General features: G+C 37.8%; 1 protein-coding gene across 11 annotated transcripts in view; it reads right to left on the bottom strand.

Annotated features, from left to right (window-relative positions):
- The window catches only part of RYR2 (ryanodine receptor 2), a 456,061-nt gene that overhangs the window by 26,757 nt on the left and 411,751 nt on the right, over window positions 1–17,553 (bottom strand). For all 11 annotated transcript variants that reach the window (XM_069800675.1, XM_069800669.1, XM_069800667.1 and 8 more), the window contains 9 exons: window positions 16,686–16,790; window positions 13,512–13,593; window positions 11,079–12,382; window positions 10,624–10,688; window positions 8,616–8,763; window positions 6,977–7,063; window positions 5,912–6,130; window positions 2,956–3,086; window positions 2,271–2,313 (listed from right to left, as the gene is read on the bottom strand). In XM_069800675.1, the coding sequence (XP_069656776.1) occupies window positions 2,271–2,313; window positions 2,956–3,086; window positions 5,912–6,130; window positions 6,977–7,063; window positions 8,616–8,763; window positions 10,624–10,688; window positions 11,079–12,382; window positions 13,512–13,593; window positions 16,686–16,790 (2,184 nt within the window). The remainder of the gene's footprint in view (window positions 1–2,270; window positions 2,314–2,955; window positions 3,087–5,911; window positions 6,131–6,976; window positions 7,064–8,615; window positions 8,764–10,623; window positions 10,689–11,078; window positions 12,383–13,511; window positions 13,594–16,685; window positions 16,791–17,553) is intronic.

Raw genomic sequence — 17,553 nt, forward strand, 5'->3', positions numbered from 1 at the left:
TAAAAAGTTTTTTTCAAATAACCTGAACATCTTGACTGGGAATTTGGGATTTTTTTTTTTTTTTCTTTTAAGGGGAAGTATTTTACATTGAAATAGTTGTGAAAAATGCCCTCACTTATTAGCTAGCTGCATTGCATAATTTTATGATCTTATTTTTGTTAGTTAATAATGCAATGAAACTATAATACACATAGAATTTATAGGAATAACAAGATCTTGAACAGAGAGTTACAGCTAAGAATTATTTTCAGTGAATTCAAACTATCCCCCATCTCGTTCTTACAAAATTTAACATGTTTCATAAGAAACTTTTCTGGAAATTAACATTTACTTGCTCTTATTTTCAGTGAAAACACAGCTCCTTCCTAAATATTATCTCTCGCTTCTCATTTTCAAACAGAATACTCAAAGAAATACAAAAATTTGGATAACAAGATCATAACTGAATGACTCCTGCAGGTGAGGTGGTATTTCACCAGCTTTCTAATAAGCATTGCGTTAAATCTTTATTGATATTTTTGCAGATTTTGAGAGACAAGCCTTCTTTGCCACATGCCTGAAAACAGTTCTTCATGACTGTGGATCATTCACTAGACTTGGGATTTAAGTATGTTTATATATAAATATAAATATATATAAAAGAAAACATTCTTTCCAAATACTGTATTTGAAGGCACTTTATGCAGAGCGGTTCCTCAGCCAAAGCTAAAGTACCAAATCTTCCACACAATTTTAACCATGCTCCTTTCCTTTTAATAGGAACCTTCCTTGACCTACTACGTTGACAGAAGCAATGTAGATTTTTATTTTCTTTCTTCAGTACTCTGTGCAAGCTACTCCCTCCTCTCTGCTTAGATAGACAGATAGAAATATGTATCTAACAACTTCAAATATGAAAAAAAAACCACCTTTCAACAGTAAAACAAATACACAACTCAAAGCATTTTTTAGACAGGTTGACCTAAAACTTCTATGAAGCAGAAGAGCTGCTAGTATTTCAAAAGACATGTTTCCCAAAGTGTGATTCAACATTGGCATTAAATGGTATGAAGGAAGGGTAAATCTGATCCAACAACATAAATAACCTCTTTTTCAATTGTGACCAAAATACACTAGGAAGATTATTCTTGTTCTAAGCTATAGTACATACATTACATTTCTTTTCTAAGAGCAAGCTGAGAAAACATTTGACATAACGTTCGTAAGAAATGAACTTCAACATTCTCTGCTTATGGAGGACTATTTTTGAGAGAGAGAGATTATTAGGTCATGTGATAAAAGCTCATCTGCACACCCACAAAGGACCACAGAGAGACTGGTTGGGGGAGAGTCCAAAGAATACCCTGCCCAGCTACTCCCAGGCCCATCACAGAGCCATCAGCCCATTAAAGACCCAACTCCTCAAGCCTAGAGGAGCAGAGAGGCAAAATGGCAGGCAGGAACCCAAATTACAGACTCCCAGTGAGTGGACACCCTGCCTGGTCCCTCCCAGGGCTGTCCCAGGAGACCCTCAGCCCCAGCGTCCAGGTGTGAAACCCATCAAGATGAGTCACTGGGAGGAGCTCTCCAGATCACCATTCAGACTAAGAGGGTTACTGCCAAAGGATGTGGGATACATTATAGGATGGCAAGGGAAGAGCATCTGGGGATTGCACACAACTTATTATTGGATGTTATAGGGAGGAAGCAAAGGTGGGAAAAGGGATGGATTTAGATGATTTGGGGAGGAACAAGTGTGGGAAAAGAGACTGGTAAGGGACAAAAAGGGCCAGATGCATTTACATATAGTTTGCTGGTCAGTACAGTTGTCTGACTATGCCCTGTGCCTAAACATCTCAGTCTGTCCTACCTTCTTATTAAATTCCTTTCTAACCCTCTCCTGGGTGAGTGACTCTATTCTGTGTGCATGGAGGTGAATAGATAAATACACACAAACAATTTACAAAACAATTTACATATGTTGCAATATACATACAAGTGTACACAGAAATTCTCCACAGAATTTCATGAATGTATTTGAACTCCTGTTTTATACAGCAAGCTGTATGTAGAAAAAGTTTGAAAGAGTAACTATCCAAACCACACAGAAGTAGTTGTAAGCATGAGGTGACTAGGGAATTCTGTGTCTTTTAAAATGGTAAATATGGAAATCTACACAGAATCAAAGTTATATTTCAAAACAATGTCATCCATATTTCTTCAAACACAAAAATATACATGCATTAGAACTTTATTTTAACTTCATCTATATTTTTAAAAATAATCCTTACCTTTCTTTTCACAAATTTGTCCCAGTAATTATTTGGAAAAGACCTGAAAAACACAGATAAACAAGATTACATTTTAGACAGTCATGAGAAGATGCAGTAGTTACTAAGATGCCATAAAAATTACATACTGATTTTGGTTTTAAGAGGCTTTTTGTTGCTGCTATCACCAGCTAGTCATTTGTGAAGTCACTGGCATGAAAGTTGCCAAATGGCATTCAGCCTACCATGTCAACGTGGCTGGGAAAGAGTGGCAGAGCCGATGCCTACAGGCAGGGTTCTAAAGCAGTTGGATCGCACAGGCCCACCAGGCAGACAGTCAGGACTTTAAATATGTTCCTGAAGGAGAGCCTTCAAGAGACACTAAGAGGCTGCAAAGCACAGCCCACCCTCAAATTGACACCAATACACAACCATCACTGTGCTTACCAAAAGAAATTCATTGCCACTTTTTTTCTTTTATGGAACAGAAATAATTTTAAATCATAAACGTGGGAATGAATAAGATTAAAAAGTAATAGTGAACATTAGCATAACAGGTGCCTGAAATATTTCATATATCCTTGCTAGAAATACACGCCTCACAATTGTTTATTTCAGACAAGCTGGATGATCAACTATATAATTGTGGACATTGAAGAACAATTCCTTGCAAAGCTATAAAGAGATCAAGTAGGTAAAAACTCACTGTGTGTTGATTACGAGTCTGTCCCACTGTCCCTTAATATCATCTTCTGATGGCTGTTCAGTTATATACAGCCCATCAAATTCCAATTTCCTTGCCACCTCCTTTTCTCTCTTAAAAATAACCAGTGGAACCTGCAGTTGAAAAAAATATCAGGAATTATTTAAAATGCACTGAGATGTCTGCAGATCTTTAAGAAAAACTGATTGTTATGAAAAATTAAGTATGAAAACTGAACAAAGCAAAAACAGTATTTAAAAAAATTAAAAGACTTGATAATTGCCCAGAACACTGCAAAGGTGTCGATGCACAAGGACCAGGTCATTCAGAATCATATAACTACAGTGTACCACACAGTTGTAAAAAGATGGCCAAAAAGCCTGAAAAGGGATTCTTCAAATAAAAATAGTTCTTCTGTGCTATGGAGCTATTAGAGATAGTCAAGTGAAAGAGAGCTAAAATAAAAATAATTTTTAAATGCTTAGAAATTCTACTTCCAAAATATTATTTTGGGATCAGACTTTTGGATTGCATTTTGATATCCAGAGGTGTTAGAGGTTGCCTTTCATTCGTGTCGTGGTTTAACCCCAGCCAGCAACTAAGCACCACGCAGCTGCTCACTCACTGCCCCCCATCCAGTGGGATGGGGGAGAAAATCGGGAAAAGAAGTAAAACTCGTGGGTTGAGATAAGAACAGCTTAATAGAACAGAAAAGAAGAAACTAATAATGATAATGATAACACTAATAAAATTACAACAGCAGTAATAAAAGGATTGGAATGTACAAATGATGTGCAGTGCAATTGCTCATCACCTGCCGCCAATCGACACCCAGTTAGTCCCCAAGCGGCGATTCCCTGCCCCCACTCCCCAGTTCCTATACTAGATGGGACGTCCCATGGTATGGAATACCCCGTTGGCCACTTTGGGTCAGCTGCCCTGGCTGTGTCCTGTGCCAACTCCTTGTGCCCCTCCAGCTTTCTCACTGGCTGGGCATGAGAAGCTGAAAAATCCTTGACTTTAGTCTAAACACTACTGAGCAACAACTGAAAACATCAGTGTGTTATCAACATTCTTCTCATACTGAACTCAAAACATAGCACTGTACCAGCTACTAGGAAGACAATTAACTCTATCCCAGCTGAAACCAGGACAATTTGTTAAAGAATTCTTGAGGTTTCACAGTGGGAAGCAAAGAAAGGCTGGAAGCAGTAAAAAGAAAAATCCTTCAATCACATTCACATTCCATATACTTGATTTGTGCTTTGTAGTTCTTTGCCAGCAGCTGAGACACCTGAGCAGTAAGGATCAGGCTTTACCTACAACTCTCTTTCATCATCTGGATGACATTCAAAAGTATATTCCAAGAAGGCAGATGTAACTAGTGGTCCCAGTGGAGTGGATTTTTCTTAGAAATCTGTTACCAACAAAAAATAAATCCTACTCTTCCCTGGAATTATTTCACAGGTCCCCAGAATTCACCCACCCTGCATTACCCACCTTGGCTGTATTACTAGTCAAGACTGGACATGAGTATACTGAAAAAGTAATAAGTATTAGACTACCCAAGCAACATGGTGATTGCATTAGATACAATAACAATAGTTCCAATCTTATTTTCAGACAGCTAATTGAGAAAAATTTAGCGGATTTCATGCAGAGCAATCTCCAGAAGCAAACATATCATACACAGACCTGCAGTTATGAAGATTCTTAATTTTGAAATCAGTATACCTCCAAAGACAGAGACTGAAACCATATCTGGTCTTTTCTGCAGAGTTTCAGAATTGGAAAGAAGGCAATTCATTATGGTGAATAATGATAATAACATCTTTCCTTTCTAGTCTGAGAAAAAACGTAGTTCAAAAAAACAATGTGGGAAAGTAGCATAAAAAGTTATAGTGGGGAGGAAAAAAAAAAAGAAAAGCTATGAGGTGGGAGAAGAAGAATCTCAAAAGCCAGAAATCTAAGCTTTCATGATGGATGCCAACCAGTGAAACAGGAAAATGTGTTTTATTATTTATTGACCTGCAGACACACTTAAAGTAGAGATGAAAATCAACCAATTAATGAAGTAGTATGATGACTTTTTGCCTCAACTACAAATGCAGATTGCATCTTTTTAGCACAGAAAAAGTATTATCCGTTAAAAGAGGAAAAGAAAAATATGAAGGACCACATAAAAGCTTAATAAAGAAATTATAATTGTAAGGACAAATGAGCAGCCATACTGGGTCATAGCAAAGGTCCGTTTAATTTAGTACTATCTTGCACTTTGACCTATAGTTTTTGCTTCGGGAAGAGCGTAAAAATGGGGGAAATACATCCCAGATACACTCCTCCCAGCTCTAGAGATTTATGGCATTTGGTCTTCCTAAACCAGAAGCAGCATTTTGCCAATAAAGGTAGGATCTTTATTTCTTACATCCCTAGCAGAGATCTCCTGCAAGATAATCCTTTAAAAGATGCTGAAGTTCCTGCCAAAACACTACCACCAGAGTGTGTATGAAAAGTAGGCATTGTCTACAGCCACACCATGCAGTAGCGGTAGTCGAAAATGCTGCATGGTTTTCAAATGACCCAGCTGACAGATTAGTAACGCAGACACTGTCACCTAGCTTCCTCTCACCACGTGCACTCACCGCTTGTCTTTGACAATCACAAGCAGCTTCTCATATAGGTTACTGCTGTAATTATCTGGCTGACATGGTAACGGTGCAAATGCTGATCCTATGACCCTGTGTCAGCAGAGCAAATCAGGGTCTGGCCTGTAACTGCCTGAATTCACACATCGCCTAACACACAATTTCTGTGTAGGTTACACTAACAGAATAGGGTTTCTTTACGCGGTCCCTCAACCTGCTTAAGCAAAGCTGCTATGAGTTTGTTCCAATTTATACGACTCGATGGATAAAAAAGTTGGGAGCTAGAAGAAAAAACAGTGTTCAGTTTTTCTTACTTTCAAACAGTAATACCCTATGATGCAGAAGAATGAGATGACTGTGTGCAGGATGGCCAAAATCCGCAGCGTGGGCTCCATGTAGCCACTGCTTTCTTCCAGGACATAATGCACTGCAATGACCCTCTGGTTGTCGCTTTCCAGGCTGTTTAACTTGGTACTTTCAGCAGCAGATACCACAGGAACTTCCTTTTCTTCTGTCACAGCAGAGGTGGAGACCTGTTTAAATCACTTAATCTTAATATTGCAGCTGTATTCCTTTGACAGGAGCTTTATACTACTACAAGCTAAGTAGTATAACTGAAAACAATGATACCAAGGACAATATAATTGTGAGGAAAGCATTTTTTGCATAAAAATTTCCACAGAGAATACCTCACAAAGACCCCTGCATTTTGTTGCACCAATCTGTGATAGTGTGCGTTTTCTTTTTTGTTTTCTTTTTTTTTTTTTTTTTTTTCACTCTCTGTCCACGGTAACAAATTTGGGCTATGCTGAACTTTATCACCTCAAATTCAAGAAAGGGCATAGCCCTCCCGGAGGAAACCCAGTCAACTCCTGACATTCCCACAAGTAGTCTCTATCAGCAGGGCTCTGCCAGAAAGTGATTCGAGTCTGAAGACTCTATAGAGTTGTATTAACAATACTAAAAGTCTTGACAAAGATGGTCAGCGATATTCTAGGCAGCTTAAGATGATGTGAGTTCTCCTTGCTGTACACACCCTTTCAGGGGAACATAATGGCACAAGAAAATATCTCAGCTGACATGTATTAGTTTAAGTTGCCAGTGAAGTACTGTGAAATGGAGCATCTGAAGCATGCGTACGTCTTTCAGTCTGCTGCCTCTGTTACAGCACAGAACTTTGTAAATAGCTATTTGTGTACTGCAAGTCTATTATTACTTCACACAAACACTTTAGTTCTCACCATGTTAGATTTCTGAAGCGGCAGTATGAGGCAGGTATTTAATCTGTTAGGCTAGGCAGTTTTACTGTAGTATACTATCTACAAAACCTGAATGTTTTTCAGCATACAACTTGAAAAGTAATATTTTGACAAGTTTACCTTATAGAAAAGCAGGATGAAGTTGATGGCAAAAGCAACAAACAACGCCAACATCCTCATGTTATAAAAGTTTCGCGCAAAATAATTCTGAAAATAGAAACAGAACATAAATACACTTTGCCTAATAATGATACCACAATCATTATTAGGTTGTTGCATGGGGGTTTTTTGTTGTTTCCCCTATGGAACTTTTTAACAGAATTAGAAATAGAAAAAAAAAAAAAAAAAAGAAGAAAACAAACATTTTGAGTGATGTATTGTACAAATTCTCTCCTACTCTATATGTGCAATAATGTATAAAGAGCCTTTTGTTTCACTCCACGCAGAAAGGGATGAAGGATTTCTAATTACTTCTTACATCTTTTTCATCGTCCTCTCAATGAGACAACACAGAGACATCACAATGTAATAGTAATGTAACAGCAATACAGAAATCTCTATCTTCCCTCTACCTCAATATTCTTGCATATGGCAAATTTTTCCTTTTACCGAGAAACAAAAATGTCTGCATATAAGTTCATTTTAAATCTTTTTTTATTCCAAAATCAATTGCATTTTTACCAGATCTACAAAAAGTTCATCTGTGAGCTAAGTACCAAGGGTAGAAAGCTTCTCCCACATAATGATGCTATCAAAGACATTGCAGAAATGTGCCTTGTCCCTTCCTGACAATTCACAAACCTTTCTAGTACACATTTTGAATGCTTTCACTCTCACATGGGAATTCCTCTATTTTTTTAGCCCTAACCATAAATGACTATTAGTGAATTATTAAATGAGACTATAAGAAGAAAAATTAAATTAAATTTGCATGACTGCTACATGATTAGCCTAAAAAAGGAATCTGAGTTCAAAAGCAAAACTTAAATATCCAATTCCTTATTAAGATCATGACTGCAGTTTTGTAGTTGTGCTACGTTACTCATGTTAGAAGTAGGCTGTCCCTACATAATTGTATCTACTAGATATATAGTAAAAGTGTATTTCTTTTTGCTTTGCATTTCACACTAGCCTCACAGAATGTGTGTGGAATCTCCTAGCTAATAAAAGCATAGATTTTAAATAGTTCTACAGAAAACTCTGGGATATCGTATTTTACTGAGACACTCTCAGATACAGTTATACTATTTTAATTAGTCTTGTTTTCCACAGGTTTTGAGAAGTTTCACAAATAATAACTTGCTATTTCACAAAAAAATCTCTAACATTTTTTCTTATGAGTTTTAGGCTAAGCATTGTATCTTAATAAATTCTTTTTACAGGTGAACTTGTCATTTCCCAAAGTTGTCTCTCAGGCAAACACAAATCCTACAGGCTCACAAGCTGCTGTGAAAATTCAGGACATTTTATTCAAATAAAAATGCATGGCTGTTTTCCAGTGACGGACAGGCATCTCTGAAGGTCTGGGTTTTGGACAATAATTGTCTTCCTAAGGATTAGTATCTTGTCTGCTAAGTTATTTGTGTGTTTCTTTTCTCTAACATTCCAGTTAAACCCTTGCCTTTATGTCCTTTTTATGGATGATGGTGGATAGAAAAATGAGGTTCATCAGGTGCAAATCTGTCTTTACACTGGTAGAATAATATGGTGGTACATTACCCTGCCAACAGCTAAACACATAGTCTAGAGAATAGCTTACAAGAAGCTTCTGTTGGTATGCAATGATCTTCTTCCAGAAAGCTGATTCCTGAACTTCTGGTTCTCCATATCTGTGAGTATGGAGTTGTCTCAATTTCTGTTTCCCTTTGTCTTCCTTGGCTTTCTCTTCTTTTTCTCCATCTTCTCCTCTTAGGACACAAATGAAGCCAAAATAGTATGTCAAGTTAATACAACTGCTAAACAAAAAATTAAAACTACACCTTGAAAGAGGCCATTGCATCTTTTCCTGAGGCTCAAGTAGTCATGACTCATGCAGTTCACACACATGAATAACAAGGAGACGTATCCCTTTTCAGACAAAGCGCTGGCAAGGGTGACAGTCTGGTTAAGTCTACAGATAAGTAAACTTACTGGTTTGGCACCTTGAAGTGCAGATGCTAACTGGTAGAGGCAGGGAATCAAGAATCTGCCAAGCTTATTACCTGAGGGTCTGCTTCATAACTGTGCAGATAATACTTGCGCTGACAGATGTCTGTAAGCTGACAGCTGTAGGTCTGTATGAGTGCCTATATGGCTAAGTGCTCCCCTCCAGCCTCATGCACTTGAACTATCTGGTTTCCGCAAAGGTTGCAGAAAACTTTGATTCTTCTTGCATTTACAAGCCAAACCTCAAGTTTTAAATTCTGCATTTCTGCCCACCTGTGGAATTCATAAGTACCCACTCCAGAAGGAGACAGGAATAAGAAAGCTTGACAGCATCTGAGGTGTGATTATCGCCATGTTGCCCGATTACAGAAAGTCATAGTTAGTGGGCTGCCTTCTCCAAACACATGATCTAAGGAACTGTGAATTATCTTAGAAGTTAATTTGACCTGACATCATGATTAGATGAAAGGATCACATAAGTCTGTTTGAAGCCAAACCAGAGTGAGAGGCAACTTGTAAGTTACATTATTAACTTCTCTGTACCTACCTACAAACAGAATAACTGATTTCCTAAGCTGCTTCTCTTACTAGAACACACTCGACAAACTTTCACTTGGAAGTTCACTTGAAAATTTGTCATATGTTAGGAGTGGCTTCAGGGCAGCTAACAGTGCCAGGCACTGCACTCCTGGCAGAGAATACATGTATCACTGCAACTCACGCAGGCAAGCGGAGCAATCAACAGTGAAGTGACCTTCAAAAGTCAGCAAGACTCTCCTTCACAAACTTACACTGGCTGAATTAGAAATTTGCTGTACTGATCAGGAAGAAGAGCTTTTGTTACTGGCAAGTGTTTGTCATCCCAGGAGAGCAGCAAGCACAGAGGTTGAGACTATGGGACCCACTTAGAATTTTGACAGTGACATATCAGCTGCAGGAGCTGTACATGTATCAGAATTGTACATGTATCAGGAACCACAAAATACAGCGATGGAGTGCTATACTTTTTACTGGCTAAAACTAAGCACTATGTTTTGCTGTCCATTATTTTTATTCTGAGTTAATCTCATTACCATTAGATTTTAACATACCCTAAAAAGATTAAAATGATCATTTATCAAGTGCTAACACTTGTTCTTTGTAAAGATGTGAGAGTACTCAGTACTTCATTAAAATTACATTGGAATATTAAGGTTTTGCAAAATCCAAATAACTCAAAACAGGTCATAGCAAATGGGAGAGGCAAATAGATTCAGTCTCTACAACTGATGGATAGCAAGTCTCTGGGACCCAGGTGCTCTTACAATTTTTCCAAAAGATCTTCTTCTAGCTTTAAGACTTGCCAAGAAAAACTTAATCAATCAAACACATGCTAAAAGAAACTAAATCAACATTACAAAGGATGTTGCTGGAAGAGGGAAATTCATAAAATCTCTGAGTGATGCCATTTACATGACATTTCATTGCAAATGTGTACAGATGTGGAGGATGGTTAAAAAAAATCCTAACTGTAGAACGTGAATGGACACAAAATTAAAGGCAAAGAAGTAAGTACAAATCAAGCTGTTTTTTCAGTGAAACAAACAACATTTCATAGGATCAGAGGTTAAAGTAATACATACTCTGCTTTTTCAGGTTCAGATTTTGTTTCCTCCTTCTCTTCCTTTTCATCTTCTTTCACCTGCTCCTACAGAAAGGCAGATTAAAAAAAGTTTCTAAACACTATTATACAGTACAGAGTTAGTTAAAAGGATGCACAGAGTGCAGAATGTTAGGCTTTTTAAAAAAAATAAAAATAAAATAAATCGAAACCCTGAGAGAAGATGATCCTTCAATTCACGTTAACAAAGAGACTTTTTAACACTGATTAAAAGCAAACCAAAACACCATGTACTCAGAGGAAGCCGTAGGAATTCAAGTTTATGATGTCAGAGAGGGTAAACACCAGTAATTATATACAATTCCTTAAAAAACATGTCACAAACCCCAGAAAAAACATAGACGCAAGTTTTGTTTCAAGACTATACTAAACATATGAAAGAGAGAAACATACAGCAAAAATAAAAGATACAGTTACCTGGATTTTTTCCTGCACCTCAGGCATTGGAGCTAAGGAGGGAGTGCTCAGTAAATCACTCAATCCAGCATTTGGATTGTGAGGGATCAATTTATACTGCCCACCTTCTCGTTTCAAATCCAAACCAAATATATCTGAGAGTAGATCACTCTCATCTGACAAAGTTCTCAGATCTGTCAAGTCTTCTGCAGGCAATGCAGCTTCTGTTGGTTTCCTTTCCCCCTCTTCTCCTTCCCCACGCACCTCATCCTGAGTGGGATCTGGCATATTAGCTAACAGTTCAGCCACCTTGATTTTCTTTGCTCCTTCTACTAGGCTTCCTCCAAGCAGCAAACTGCATATGATGCGAAAGAAGCCCCGGACGACACTACAAGCAAAATGTAGTAAGCCCATCAAAATGCTCCAATAGGAAGAAAACAAGGCCATGACCATGTCCTTCATGGTCATTTTCTTCACTTTTTTCATCTGTTTCTTTAGGCTTTTCATGCTGAGCATTTTCATAAGAGTCATTAAATTATACTTGAGCGCTACTAATGCTGACTTCATGGTCACGAGGGAGAAGAAACCCATTCTAGGATCCTGTTCTTCAGGCTTATCTTTCTCATTCTCCTCTTTATTTGCTGACCTTTCATTCAGATCGGACTCAGAGATCTGGGCAGCCAGTTGCATTTCAAAGATGGTATCCTCACAGAAATTAACAAAAAGCTCCATCTTTTCTTTCTCCCCGCCTTCATTTACAACGTCAAATATGAATTGTCTCTTTGACTCTTTTACCTGAGGCTTCTCCCACTGAGTCCGACTTGACTCGCTTATTTCAAAATAAACTCGTTCAATGCGCTTTGCACTGCCCATGATTTCTATGCGCCCAAGGAAAGGCTGAAAGTAATTCAGCACACTCTCTGACAGTTCAAGAAAAGTTTGCAAGCGGGTGTCATGTGGCATGTGTTCTGACAGGTTGGTCAGGAGAACAGCAACATTGAAACCAATGTCTTTGGCAGGTTCGTGGAATCGTTTCACAAACTCCTCATAGTCCAGAGTCTCATTCTCATCTGTTTCAGCACACGATAGTAGAAACTCAGTTTCAGACTGGGTGTAATGCTTATGGCTTTCCATTGCCTTGTGAAAATCCCTCTTTGAAATTATCCCTTTACCATCAGGGTCATATTCTTTGAATGCATCAGAGGAAGTCAAATCCTTCAATTTTAAGAACATATCAAAAAACTTCAGAATCATCTCCACGTTGTTGGACGATTCCACAAGCATATCAACCATCTGCTTGCCAATAGTTCCATTCACAACATTACCTAGATGTGATGACATGAAATTAGATACTCATGGCAGCAAATGTTTTGGCAAAGAAAAGTGCATAACAATGACTAGTGAAATAATCAAACAGTAAGATTGATAAACTATTAGCTAACACACTCGCATGAGAAAGCTAGCTGTAAAATCAGAAATTTTTTACTAACAATATTACCCTAAGACTTGGAAAAAACATAAGTGACTAAGTATTTGCCGTTAAAGAAAGGAAGAACTAACAAGCCCTACAGAGAGACATCTGTTACATTTAGTATAGTACTAAACACAAGGCAGCATACTATGAATTTTACTATAGTGCAACATAGACAAAACTAGTGTCACATGAGTTAGGATGAGTAGCTCAGTAGGTTACTCAGGAAGCACAGCCTACAATACTAAGAATTTAGTTTGCTTCACAGTGACCTTCTATGAGCAAAGCCATAGCAGTAGCACTACATGCAATCTACGCTGCATTTACTGCTCTCCCATTTCTCTCAAGAAAATAAATGTGATAGGATACATCTAAGAAGCAAAAAGGAAAAACAGATCCTTGGATCATCTATGCGTACGGCTGGTTAGTCTGGTGTTGGAAGCACTAATACAATACCATAAAGGAGCTAAAGAAATAGTAGTATTTCTTGACAATGCTCTCGTTCTCTGGGGAATCATAATTTCAGGGACTAGCTATAAAGGACCTTGAACTTAGTCACTAGATGAATCAAAGCCTGTTCTCTAAGGCTATCATCACTACCAAAACAAATGCAATATAGTAAAGGTGTTAATAAAATGACTGATAAATGGTTCAGTTCCTAGAACTCAGGATTCCAACTTCAATAGTAAAAAATCTTTTCACCTAAGTCAAAAGAGAAGCCAGGTTCATGGAAACAAAGTAAAACTTCTGCCAGAGATGAATTTTATACAAATCTGACATTCAGAATTTATATAAACTATATCAATGACACTATATAAGTCTCCTATTCACTTAAAGACCTAACAACTCTTCTCACGATTGAGACATGATAATTAAAAACCCAAAGGAAAATGGAGCATTATTTCTTACATGAAGAAAATCACAAAGGTAAAAACTTTTCTAGAACAACTGTGAAAGAGGGTTTCAAATTAAATTTTGACTACCTTCCAGCATAGACAGCAACATGACAACCATATCCTTCTGAAGATCCATTAATTCCTTCAGTAATTCAATTTGACTGGAATCCTAAATAATGAACACAATATATATAATATCTATTGACTTCTTTGACATTTGTATATGTGCATGCATATTTCTCCCTGTAAAAATGAGACTTATAAATTAAGAAGCTAGTGGTGTCAAAGCTGGTAATACAGTGAAAATACATTTAATTGCTTGATTCCTGACAGTAGATTTGAAGTACAGTTTTAAACTGAAAGAGGGTAGATTTAGTTTAGATTAGTTTACAAAGAAATTCCTCGCTGTGAGGGTGGTGAGGCACTGGGACAGGTTGCCCAGAGAGGCTGTGGATGCCCCATCCCTGGAAGTGTTCAAGGCCAGGTTGGATGGGGCTTTGAGCAACCTGGTCTAGTAGAAGGTGTCCCTGCCCATGGCAGCAGGGTTGGAACTAGATGATCTTTAAGGTCTCTTCCAACCCGAACCATTCTATGATTCTATGATTTACAGGATCAAACTTTTACACAATCATCTGTTTAGAAGACAGTAATTTAATAAAGACAAAGTGAAAACTGAAGGTGATGAAAAAATTTAAAGCAATAACTGGATGTGTCAAGCTCACATATGATGCCTCTAATGTTTCATGTGAGCTAAAATATTGTCGCTGTTGGTGTAATCAAGTTTACAGCTATGAAGACTTGTAAAAACAACAATGGTAGCAGCACATTGAGCTCAAAGTGTAACATGATTCTAAGTGAGTGATCCCATTATAGGCCACTGAACTTTTTTGGGGAGAAAGAAAAGTTGAAATAAAATTTCAGAATATTTATTAACAAAGTTCCATTAACATATCCTTAAATAGACATGATATTGACACTTTTAGCCATCTTTATCTCATTTGGCTTATCAAGTTTACTATTTCATTTGCCAATGATTTCAGCCTGAAGTCTATCTGGATAGATTTATTCAACTACTTAAGTTCTTCCTCAGTGATACATTGTTGCATCATGCCATTGATAAGGCATACTCGAGCATTGCTGGACTTCAGTGATAAGTACAACAGACTCAAGGTACTTTATGGCAATTTGGATCTTGGATTGAAAACAGCACAGGTTGGAAATAATGAAGATTTCTAATTGATTTGTCTTGTAATTTTTCATTATAAACTTTCTTACTTCAAAAGTTGCTTACAACCTGGATGGATCTTTGTTCACTTAGATTGAAAATTTTACTTTCATTTTCTGCCTTACAGAGATTTCTTAAGTATTACCAATATCACCTTGTTGCTTCCTAGTACAAGACTACAGAAGGAAAATGAAAGAAAAAAAAAAAGAACAAACAAAACAAAACTCCAAAAACCAAACCACCAAACAAAACAATGATTTAGTTTTGTTCCTATTTAAATCTTGTTTCAAATATTCTCCAAAAGTGCTCTGGAAACTCCCAATTTACCACAAAACCCAAATACTTAGCCTAGGCAGGCCCCTCTTACAGACAAAAGCCATATGGCAATTCCTTATAAATCCATTTAGCCACACTCTACACCTTTGAAAACTGGTATTTCAATAGAATCTGAAAAGCTCATTAATATATTTTTGCAATAAACAGAAATGAACAAAAGAGCCCATGTCTACTCTGGGCTTTCCAAAGGCTCTGCTGGCCCCCCAAAGGAGGAGTTCTCAAAAGCCAAGAGCTTGAGCTCCACACAACAGAAACACACCATCACTATTTATCACACATTTGGAGTAGGCTGTGTTTCTGTCATCCCACAGAACAGTATGAGTAACTCCACACACTACAATGGATCTCGTTTTGCAAAGCTTCTTGGCTCTCTCGGAAGTGGTAGGATGAGTATCATTATCTTCTAGATGCAGTAATTAAAAGATGCTGTAATTAAAGATGCTATGAAGCCACTCTGGGCACAAGACTATAAACTGGTCAGTACTGTAAAAAGAAATGTTGCCAGTAGCCACATCATATTTCTCAATCAACACATAGCTACCATGTGTTTGACTTGCTGTCAGTAACTACTTAGCTACCGCTTTCCATGTTGGTTTAGTGGTACAGGAAGAAAGCACAATAGCTGCCACTATGGCCTACCCAAACATTGACTATTTTTTCAATACTTAAGTTAACAAAGATGTTCCACAACCAGGACAGTATCTACAGGCACTTTATAAATACACTTCAGTAGAAATTCAATGCATCACTCTCGAAAAACAGTTTTCACTGTCATGCCATTTTCTGGAAGAAGACCTTTATTTAGCCAAAAAGAATGAGAAGCATACCTGTAGCACAAAGTCTACAAATCTAAGCAATCAGCCTTTCAGCCAGAAAGTCCCAAGGGAAGGGAACAAAATAATTTGAGCAAGACTACTTTAATTTATGCAAAGAATACTTACATTTGGAGCCAAATAATGAAATCTAAAAACCTCAGAGCCTTCAGACCTGTATTTCTTAACTAAAACCTTTACAAGTTTATGATGCTCTTTCTCTGAGAAAGTCCAAGTATGTAAAAAATTTAAAATCACTACATTCAATTAAGATGCGCAATTATTTTTAAAAGCTAAAAAGTTGAAAAATGTACTGCTTAAGGATAGGATTTTCCTACCTAATTTTAACCTAAAGAGCTGTCTGTGCCAGTCCCCTACACTACTTCTATAGTTTAGGAAATGAGTACTCACATCCAAAAGCAACTCACCCATTCTAAAGTCTGGTTACTCTCTTTCTCTATTAAGAGTAGAAAAGGCTTAGATGCAGACATGTGTTGAACTAGGGTTCAATGCAGGACACATCAAGGAAGACGGGCCTTGCATAAAAGGCTCGTGCAAAATTGCAGAAAGCACTGTGACAGAACTTTGATATGAAAGACAGGAATTGGCTAGTTTTCTGAATATTGGTGATATGGTTCATTTGCAGCTTGATCTAATCGGCTTTGTGCCTGTGACCAGTAATCCAATTACAGGCCTGCTATTCACACCCACTACAATTTTGTAATTTACTCCCTTAACACTATTGTATTCTATCACCTCTGCCTCTTACTTTTCCTCACATTTTTGCTATTAACTGTTGTTATTAATGACTCGAACATATTAACAAGTCTGTTTATCTTTTACAAAAAATTACTAACTTAAAAAGGAAAAAGTAAACCAAAAAGATACCTGAGACAGCTTCATCTGCATGTGGGCAAACACATGAAGAAAACCAACCACAGCATCCCATAGCCTGCTGTGTGCCAGGCTTTGCTGATTCCCGGTACATGGCCCCTATTGTTCAGGCAACAACAACAACAAAAAAGAACAGCAGAATTTATTTGCAAGAAACTCAACAAAAACAGGAAGGAAGATATACAGGCAGCACATAGCTTGGGGCTGTGCTTTAGAAACTGCTATGAAAAATTAAACATACATAGATGTTGTGGTTTAACCCCAGCCAGTAACTAAGCACCACGCAGCTGCTCACTCACTCCCCCCCATCCAGTGGGATGGGGGAGAAAATCGGGAAAAGAAGTAAAACTCCTGGGCTGAGATAAGAACGGTTTAATAGAACAGAAAAGAAGAAACTAATAATGATAATGATAACACTAATAAAATAACAGCAGTAATAATAAAAGGATTGGAATGTACAAATGATGCGCAGGGCAATTGCTCATCACCCGCTGACCGACACCCAGCCAGTCCCCAAGTGGTGATTCCCCACCCCCCGCTTCCCAGTTCCTATACTAGATGTGATGTCCCATGGTATGGAATACACCGTTGGCCACTTTGGGTCAGCTGCCCTGGCTCTGTCCTGTGCCAGCTTCTTGTGCCCCTCCAGCTTTCTCGCTGGCTGGGCATGAGAAGCTGAAAAATCCTTGACTTTAGTCTAAACACTACTGAGCAACAACTGAAAACATCAGTGTGTTATCAACATTCTTCACAACACAGCACTGTACCAGCTACTAGGAAGACAGTTAACTCTATCCCAGCTGAAACCAGGACAATAGAATTATCTATTTAATAACACCACTGATTTTAAGTAATGCATATT

The sequence above is a fragment of the Haliaeetus albicilla genome, chromosome 13 (genome assembly GCF_947461875.1).
Source record: "Haliaeetus albicilla chromosome 13, bHalAlb1.1, whole genome shotgun sequence".
Lineage (NCBI taxonomy): Eukaryota > Metazoa > Chordata > Aves > Accipitriformes > Accipitridae > Haliaeetus > Haliaeetus albicilla.